This window comes from Heptranchias perlo, chromosome 4 (genome assembly GCF_035084215.1).
Source record: "Heptranchias perlo isolate sHepPer1 chromosome 4, sHepPer1.hap1, whole genome shotgun sequence".
NCBI classification, from domain to species: domain Eukaryota; kingdom Metazoa; phylum Chordata; class Chondrichthyes; order Hexanchiformes; family Hexanchidae; genus Heptranchias; species Heptranchias perlo.
The window spans coordinates 14,688,877-14,697,974 of NC_090328.1; the positions used below are offsets into that span (position 1 = coordinate 14,688,877).

The following is a 9,098-nucleotide window of genomic DNA, read 5'->3' on the forward strand; positions in this document are numbered from 1 at the left end:
CTCTACTACTCCTTGTTCCACATTCTTACCACTCTTTGGGTAAAGAAGTTTCTTCCTCCAGTTTTGGACTCCCCCTCAAGTGGAAACATTTTCTCTACATCTGCCCTATCAAACTCTTTCATTGTCTTAAAGACTTCTATCAGGTCACTCCCTCAGTGTTCTCTTTTCTAGAGAAAAGAGCCCTAGTCTGTTTGGTCTTTCATGTTAATTATATCCTCTGAGTTTTGGTATCATCCTTGGTGAATCCTTTTTGCACCTTCTCCAATGCCTCTATAATATCCTTTTTATAATATGGAGACCAGAACTGTGCACAATACTCCAAGTGTGGTCTAGCCAAGATCTAACAAAAGTCTATCAATCTCAGTTTTGAAATTTATATTTGACCTAGCTTCAATAGCTTTTTGGGGAAAGAGAGATCCAGATTTCCACTAGCCTTTGTATGAAGAAGGGATAATTTTAAATGCGTACTGGAGACCTTATGGTTCTTACCAAATTAACATTGATTGTCTTTTCCCAGTCGTTCTCGTTGTTTACTCCAGCATTGTTACACACTACATCCAACCTTCCAAAATGATCAGTTGTCTTCTTAAAAGCACCTAAACGCAGGACAGAAATACTTGATTGCTAGAAAACAGTCTTTTAAAAAATATTTTTGACAGTTTTCATCATTCGCACACAACTGTTAATGCGCATTGCACTGATTATAATAAAACTCAGATTTCAGCACAGGAGGAGGCCATTCTCTCCCACGTGCCTGTACAAGCTCCACTTATGGAACGGTTTAAAATCTACAAAGCTTTTGGTCAACTGTCCTAATATCTCCTTCTTTGGCTCAGTGTCAATTTTTGTCTGATTTACACTCCTGTGAAGCGCCTTGGGTCGTTTTACTACTTTAAAGGCGCTATATAAATGCAAGTTGTTGTTTATTATAATCCCATATGTTGCTCTCCTGCAGCAATTTTAATAGTTCGGGTCGTCATCTAATTGCCTGGAAAATGCTGAATTGGCCCGGCTTCAGCAGCCCCTCAGGGTGATTCATTCCCTGTTGCACAAAAGACAATCTTCTAACACTAATTATAAGTAAGAAAATTGCCTACATAAATAACAGTCATTGCACTCTTTAAAAAAAAGTAATATATTCTTGAGACTTTTTAATGTTATAAGATACTCTCCTGGAAACTACAATGGTTATCCGACCAACTTAACACCTTGGTAATATTAATTTTAAATGGGTTAATTCCTCCATTAAAATAGCAGAGGGAGTCATTTGATATGAAGGTGTTAAGTGTTTATCAGATAACATCTGTCACTGTAATTTCTGGTGTGTGCGTGTGTGTATTCATATATGTATGTGTGTATGGGTTTGTGTATGTGCTTATTTGACATTTACTCAAAGGACATATTATAAAGTCCATCTTACTGCAATCATTAACCTGCACACCCATGCAAAACCAACATGAAATGCTGCCGATCATATTACAATTCATTATGTCCTTACTTCTGCAAAATGTTTGTTGCATCAGGCAACTTGAAGTTACGATGTCTAAACTACCAAAAAAAAGAGGGGCGGGGGCAAGACCCCCTCTATTATTAGAGGACAAACACTCGTCCTGAACCACTTACGTTTCAACTGTTCCTCTGATCCCACGTCGCATGTTATGAATAAACTGCAGGCAGCACCAAATTCCCCATCTAATGCCTCCTTACAGGCTTCACCAGTGCTTCCATTCAAATCTACAAGAGCCACCTAGGTATGGAGGAAGGGAGGCAGGAGGGAGAGTGAGGGGGAGGTGGGCGGGAAGGGAGGCAGGAGGGAGAGTGTGAGGGGTGAGAAGAGAGGCAGGAGGGAGAGTGTGGGGGGGTCGGTGAGAAGAGAGGCAGGAGGGAGAGTGTGGGGGGGTCGGTGAGAAGAGAGGCAGGAGGGAGAGTGTGGGGGAGAGTGAGAAGAGAGGCAGGAGGGAGAGTGTGGGGGGGTCGGTGAGAAGAGAGGCAGGAGGGAGAGTGTGGGGGGTCGGTGAGAAGAGAGGCAGGAGGGAGAGTGTGGTGGGAAGTAAGAGAGGCAGGAGGGAGAGTGTGGGGGGGAAGAGAGGCAGGAGGGAGAGAGAGAGTGGGAGACAGGGGAGAGAGAGAGTGGGAGACAGGGGAGAGAGAGAGTGGGAGACAGGGGAGAGAGAGAGTGGGAGACAGGGGAGAGAGAGAGTGGGAGACAGGGGTGAGAGAGAGTGGGAGACAGGGGTGAGAGAGAGTGGGAGACAGGGGAGAGAGAGAGTGGGAGACAGGGGAGAGAGAGAGTGGGAGACAGGGGAGAGAGAGAGTGGGAGACAGGGGAGAGAGAGAGTGGGAGACAGGGGAGAGAGAGAGTGGGAGACAGGGGAGAGAGAGAGTGGGAGACAGGGGAGAGAGAGAGAGTGGGAGACAGGGGAGAGAGAGAGAGTGGGAGACAGGGGAGAGAGAGAGAGTGGGAGACAGGGGAGAAAGAGAGAGAGTGGGAGACGGGAAAGAGAGAGAGTGGGAGACGGGAAAGAGAGAGAGTGGGAGACGGGAAAGAGAGAGAGTGGGAGACGGGAAAGAGAGAGAGTGGGAGACGGGAAAGAGAGAGAGTGGGAGACGGGAAAGAGAGAGAGTGGGAGACGGGAAAGAGAGAGTGTGGGAGACGGGAAAGAGAGAGAGTGGGAGACGGGGGAGAGAGAGAGTGGGAGACGGGGGAGAGAGAGAGTGGGAGACAGGGGAGAGAGAGAGTGGGAGACAGGGGAGAGAGAGAGTGGGAGACAGGGGAGAGAGAGAGTGGGAGACAGGGGAGAGAGAGAGTGGGAGACAGGGGAGAGAGAGAGTGGGAGACAGGGGAGAGAGAGAGTGGGAGACAGGGGAGAGAGAGAGTGGGAGACAGGGGAGAGAGAGAGTGGGAGACAGGGGAGAGAGAGAGTGGGAGACAGGGGAGAGAGAGAGTGGGAGACAGGGGAGAGAGAGAGTGGGAGACAGGGGAGAGAGTGGGAGACAGGGGAGAGAGAGAGTGGGAGACAGGGGAGAGAGAGAGTGGGAGACGGGAAAGAGAGAGAGTGGGAGACGGGAAAGAGAGAGAGTGGGAGACGGGAAAGAGAGAGAGTGGGAGACGGGAAAGAGAGAGAGTGGGAGACGGGAAAGAGAGAGAGTGGGAGACGGGAAAGAGAGAGAGTGGGAGACGGGAAAGAGAGAGAGTGGGAGACGGGAAAGAGAGAGTGTGGGAGACGGGAAAGAGAGAGAGTGGGAGACGGGAAAGAGAGAGAGTGGGAGACGGGAAAGAGAGAGAGTGGGAGACGGGAAAGAGAGAGAGTGGGAGACGGGAAAGAGAGAGAGTGGGAGACGGGAAAGAGAGAGTGTGGGAGACGGGAAAGAGAGAGAGTGGGAGACGGGAAAGAGAGAGAGTGGGAGACGGGAAAGAGAGAGAGTGGGAGACGGGAAAGAGAGAGAGTGGGAGACGGGAAAGAGAGAGAGTGGGAGACGGGAAACAGAGAGAGTGGGAGACAGGGGAGAGAGAGAGTGGGAGACGGGAAACAGAGAGAGTGGGAGACGGGAAAGAGAGAGAGTGGGAGACGGGAAAGAGAGAGAGTGGGAGACGGGAAAGAGAGAGAGTGGGAGACGGGAAAGAGAGAGAGTGGGAGACGGGAAAGAGAGAGAGTGGGAGACGGGAAAGAGAGAGAGTGGGAGACAGGGGAGAGAGAGAGTGGGAGACAGGGGAGAGAGAGAGTGGGAGACAGGGGAGAGAGAGAGAGTGGGAGACAGGGGAGAGAGAGAGTGGGAGACAGGGGAGAGAGAGAGTGGGAGACAGGGGAGAGAGAGAGTGGGAGACAGGGGAGAGAGAGATTGGGAGACAGGGGAGAGAGAGAGTGGGAGACGGGGGAGAGAGAGGAGACAGGGGAGAGAGAGAGTGGGAGACGGGGGAGAGAGAGAGTGGGAGACGGGGGAGAGAGAGAGTGGGAGACGGGGGAGAGAGAGAGTGGGAGACGGGGGAGCGAGAGAGTGGGAGACGGGGGAGGGAGAGAGTGGGAGACGGGGGAGGGAGAGAGTGGGAGACGGGGGAGGGAGAGAGTGGGAGACGGGGGAGGGAGAGAGTGGGAGACGGGGGAGGGAGAGAGTGGGAGACGGGGGGGGAGGGAGGGGAGGGGGGAGGGGGGGGAGGGAGGGGAGGGGGGGGGAGGGAGGGGAGGGGAGGGGAGGGAGGGGAGGGGGGGAGGGGAGGGAGAGAGTGGGAGATGGGGGGGAGGGAGAGAGAGGGAGACAGGGGGGGAGAGAGAGAGTGGGAAACAGGGGAGAGAGAGAGCGGGAGACAGGGGGGGAGAGAGAGAGAGTGGGAGACAGGGGTGAGAGAGAGAGAGTGGGAGACAGGGGGGGGAGAGAGTGGGAGACGGAGGGGGGGGGGGGAGAGAGTGGGAGACGGAGGGGGGGGGGGAGAGAGTGGGAGACGGAGGGGGGGGGGAAGAGAGTGGGAGACGGAGGGGGGGGGGAGAGAGTGGGAGACGGAGGGGGGGGGGAGAGAGTGGGAGACGGAGGGGGGGGGAGAGAGTGGGAGACGGAGGGGGGGGAGAGAGAGTGGGAGACAGGGGTGAGAGAGAGAGAGTGGGAGACAGGGGGGGGGAGAGAGAGTGGGAGACGGAGGGGGGGGGGGAGAGAGAGTGGGAGACAGGGGGGGGGGGAGAGAGTGGGAGACGGAGGGGGGGGGAGAGAGAGTGGGAGACGGAGGGGGGGGGAGAGAGTGGGAGACGGAGGGGGGGGGGGGGAGAGAGAGAGTAAAAGACAATTAAATTAAACAATGCAGAAAAAAAAGACTCAAAAACTCAACTTGCGCAGCCTGAGGTGGAGGCGAGCGCTTGTACCTTTGCACCGTGCTTCAGCAGAGCTTCTGCAAAACATCTGCCGATCCCCTGCGCCGCTCCTGTCACCAGCGCCACTTTCCCATTGAGATCCATCTGCTTCACCCCCTCCTCACAGCCTGGGCTTTTTTTTTTCTGAGCGACTGTCTTACTCTCGGGGTAAAGAGCAGTCACTGTGTGAACGTCAGCGAGTTGTTTTTATTCTCTCTCTCTCTCTCACACATACTGTTTACTCTCTGGTTCTTCCCCCAATGTTTGCATCACGTGTGGTTATTGCTGGCTTTGCAGGATGGACCAACGATCGCTGCCAGAAACTAACCGACCGCCCCATCAAGCGCACTGGGGACCTGGGTCCGATTTGGGCACAGCTCCCTGTGCAGGCTCCACGCGTGAGGTTTCATCTTACTTGTGCGCAGTCCGAAGTTTCCTTTCAGCAAGTTAATCAGCTGCAATTGTGCAATCGGGGTTAGCTCTTCCAAAGCGTAAGTGATAACAGCAGACTGTTAAGAAACACAGATTGGAGGAACCAGTTGGCTGCACTAATGCTGTAGATGTCCTCTCTCCATAGGAACAGGAGCAGGCCATTCAGCCCCTCAGTTCCTGCTCTGCCATTTGATAAGATCATGGCTGATCTGATCCTAACCTCAAATCTAAATTCATGTCCAATTTCCTGCCCGCTCCCCGTAACCCCTAATTCCCTTTACTTCTAGGAAACTGTCTATTTCTGCTTTGAATTTATTCAATGATGTAACTTCCACAGCTTCCTGGGGCAGCAAATTCCACAGACCTACCACCCTCTGAGTGAAGAAGTTTCCCCTCATCTCAGTTTTGAAGGAGCAGCCCCTTATTCTAAGATTTTGCCCCCTAGTTCTAGTTTCACCCATCCTTGGGAACATCCTTACCGCATCCACCCGATCAAGCCCCTTCACAATCTTATATGTTTCAATAAGATCGCCTCTCATTCTTCTGAACTCCAATGAGTAGTGTCCCAATCTACTCAACCTCTCCTCATATGTCCGCCCCCTCATCCCCGGGATTAACCGAGTGAACCTTCTTTGTACTGCCTCGAGAGCAAGTATGTCTTTTCTTAAGTATGGACACCAAAACTGTATGCAGTATTCCAGGTGCAGTCTCACCAATACCTTAGATAACTGCAGCAATACCTCCCTGTTTTTTATTCTATCCCCCGAGCAATAAACGCCAACATTTTGTTGGCCTTCTTGATCACCTGCTGCACCTGCATACTAACTTTTTGATTTTCTTGCACTAGGACCCCCAGATCCCTTTGTACTGCAGTACTTTCCAGTCTCTTGCCATCAAGATAATAACTTGCTCTCTGGTTTTTCCTGCCAAAGTGCATAACCTCACAATTTCCAACATTGTATTGCATCTGCCAAATCTCCGCCCACTCGCCCAGCCTGTCTATATCCCCCTTCAGGTTTTTTATGTCCTCCTCACTCTCTACTTTCCCTCCCATCTTTGTATCATCTGCAAACTTTGATATGTCACACTCGGTCCCCTCCTCCAAATCGTTAATATAGATTGTAAAGAGTTGGGGACCCAGCACCGACCCCTGCGGAACACCACTGGCTACTGGTTGCCAGTCCGAGAATGAACCATTTATCCCAACTCTCTGCTTCCTGTTAGATAACCAATCCTCCACCCATGCCAGAATATTACCCCCAATCCAGTGATTCTTAATCTTGAGCAATAATCTTTTATGTGGCACTTTGTCGAATGCCTTCTGGAAGTCTATACCTGCCTTTGGCCCATAATCCCTTAATACCTTTGGTTGCCAAAAAGCTATCTATCTCAGATTTAAATTTAGCAATTGAGCTAGTATCAATTGCCGTTTGCGGAAGAGAGTTCCAAACTTCTACAACCCTTTGTGTGTAGAAATGTTTTCTAATCTCGCTCCTGAAAGGTCTGGCTCTAATTTTTAGACTGTGCCCCCTACTCCAGACCCCCTAGCCTCTGTAAATAAAGAAGAAAGAAAGGGCTTGAATTTATAAAGCATCTTTCACAACCTCGGGTTGTCCCAAAGCGCTTTACGACCGATGAAGTACTTTGGAAGTCTAATCACTGTTATCATAGAAACGTAGAAAGTAGGAGCAGGAGTAGGCCATTCGGCCCTTCGAGCCTGCTCTGCCATTCAATATGATCATGGCTGATCGTCTGTCTCAATACCATATTTCCGCTCTCTCCCCATACAGCTGCGTAGCAATATTAGAAGTAACAACAATCCAACAGCAGCCCAAAATATCAAAGTATAAGAGACAGAGAAGAGAAGAAATCTGCTGAAAACATAGAAAAATAGGAGCAGGAGTAGGCCATTCGGCCCTTCAAGCCTGTTCCGCAATTCAATATGATCATGGCTGATTCCCCCATCTCAATACCATATTCCTGCTCTCTCCCCATATCCCTGATGCCTTGTGTCTAGAAATCTATCTAGCTCCTTCTTAAATATATTCAGTGACTTGGCCTCCACAGCCTTCTGTGGTAGAGAATTCCACAGGTTCACCACCCTCTGAGTGAAGAAATTTCTCCTCATCTCAGTCCTAAATGTCCTACCCCATATCCTGAGACTGTGACCCCTCGTTCTGGACGCCCCAGCCAGGTGAAACATCCTCCCTGCATCCAGTCTGTCTAGCCCTGTCAGAATTTTATATGTTTCAATGAGATCCCCTCTCATTCTTCCAAACTCGAGTGAATACAGGCCGAGTCGACCCAATCTCTCCTCATACGACAGTTCTGCATCCCAGGAATCAGCCTGGTGAACCTTATCTGCACTCCCTCTATGGCAAGTATATCCTTTCTTAGGTAAGGAGACGAAAACTGCACACAATACTCCAGGTGTGGTCTCACCAAGGCCCTGTACAACTGCAGTAAGACATCCTTGCTGCTATACTCAAATCCTCTTGCAATGAAGGCCAACATACCATTTGCCTTCCTAACTGCTTGCTGCACCTGCAAGTTTGCTGTTGTAGGAAACGCAGCAGCCAATTTGCACACAGCAAGCTCCCACAAACATCAATGAGATAATGAGGAGATAATCTGTTGTGGTGATGTTGGTTGAGGGATAAATGTTGTCCAGGACTCCCCTGCTCTTCTTCAAAAAGCATCATGGGATCTTTTACATCCACCTGAGAGGGCAGTTAGGGCATCTCAGCCGAGAGAAGGCAGCTCCGACAGTGCAGCACTCCCTCAGTACTGCACTGGAGTGTCAGCCTGGATTTTGTGCTTAAGTCTCTGGAGTGGGACTTAAACTCACAACCTTCATGACTCAAGAGGCGAGAGTGCTACCACTGAGCCATGGGTGACACATATCAAGCAAAGCGTCCCTATCCCCCTGTGGAAAATCATAAAGAAATGCCTGACTAAATTAACCTTCTAATACACCTAAACCATAAAGCTGACCATATTAATGTAGAAATACTTGACCATAAAAGAAACAAAGCATGATGGAATAAGTTGACCATGTTCGCTGACCAGCTGAATACAATAGAACGCTTATGTTCGGTTCCCAGCAAAGACACACAGAAGAGCTATTGTCTGCTTATGAGATAACTGTCTGACTAACTGAAATGAATGACCATATAGCCTTGAGACTGAGTACAGAACTGATAATAAAGACATTTTCTTAGGGGAAAGGCACTTTCCCCAGACATTGTCTCATGATGTTGAACAGGCATGAGTACCTAGAGGGTGGGTTCCCTATTTTTGATTGACTAACCACTTGAACCAATGAGAGTGTACATGTACGCCCATATTCTATGATGGACAGACATTACTAATTGAACTGTATAAAAGTTAACTGTTTCATCTGCTCAGCGAAGAGGTGGTTCTAACCATTGTCTTGGAACACAGCTTCCCTTGAGCTCAAGCTTCTTTTAATAAATTCTTACTTGTCTGAAAATAAGTGTTTGGCGTTAATGCATTGTGTATAATAGGTAATTAAGTTTTCGACACCCCCACACTTAAAAGCACACACACTTCCGCCATTCAACAATTCTGACAGTAGCTGCATCTTCCAGGCCTCTCATAATTGCCATTCCTTCACCTTGTTCAATCCCGCTTATCCCGGATATGACAGTTCAATACAAATCAGAAACGGAATTCCTCCCTGCCTAATCTTGTGGGAGAACCTTCACCACACAGAATGCAGTGGCTCAAGAAGAAGGCCCACCACCACCTTCTCAAGGGCAACTAGGGGATGGGCAATAAATGCCACTGATGCCCATATCCCGAGAA

The 9,098-nt window shown here is 49.9% G+C and overlaps 1 protein-coding gene across 4 annotated transcripts in view; it reads right to left on the reverse strand.

Moving 5' to 3' along the window:
* hpgd (15-hydroxyprostaglandin dehydrogenase) overlaps positions 1-5,263 on the reverse strand; it is a 50,751-nt gene extending 45,488 nt beyond the window's left edge. For 3 of the 4 annotated variants that reach the window (XM_067982508.1, XM_067982507.1, XM_067982509.1), the window contains exons 1-3: positions 4,851-5,263; positions 1,624-1,747; positions 490-596 (exon numbers count right to left, since the gene is read on the reverse strand). In XM_067982508.1, coding sequence (XP_067838609.1) covers positions 490-596; positions 1,624-1,747; positions 4,851-4,943 — 324 coding nt within the window. In that variant the 5' untranslated portion in view covers positions 4,944-5,263. The remainder of the gene's footprint in view (positions 1-489; positions 597-1,623; positions 1,748-4,850) is intronic. The other variant, XM_067982506.1, reaches the window with a different exon arrangement.
* Between the last annotated feature and the right edge of the window lie 3,835 nt (positions 5,264-9,098).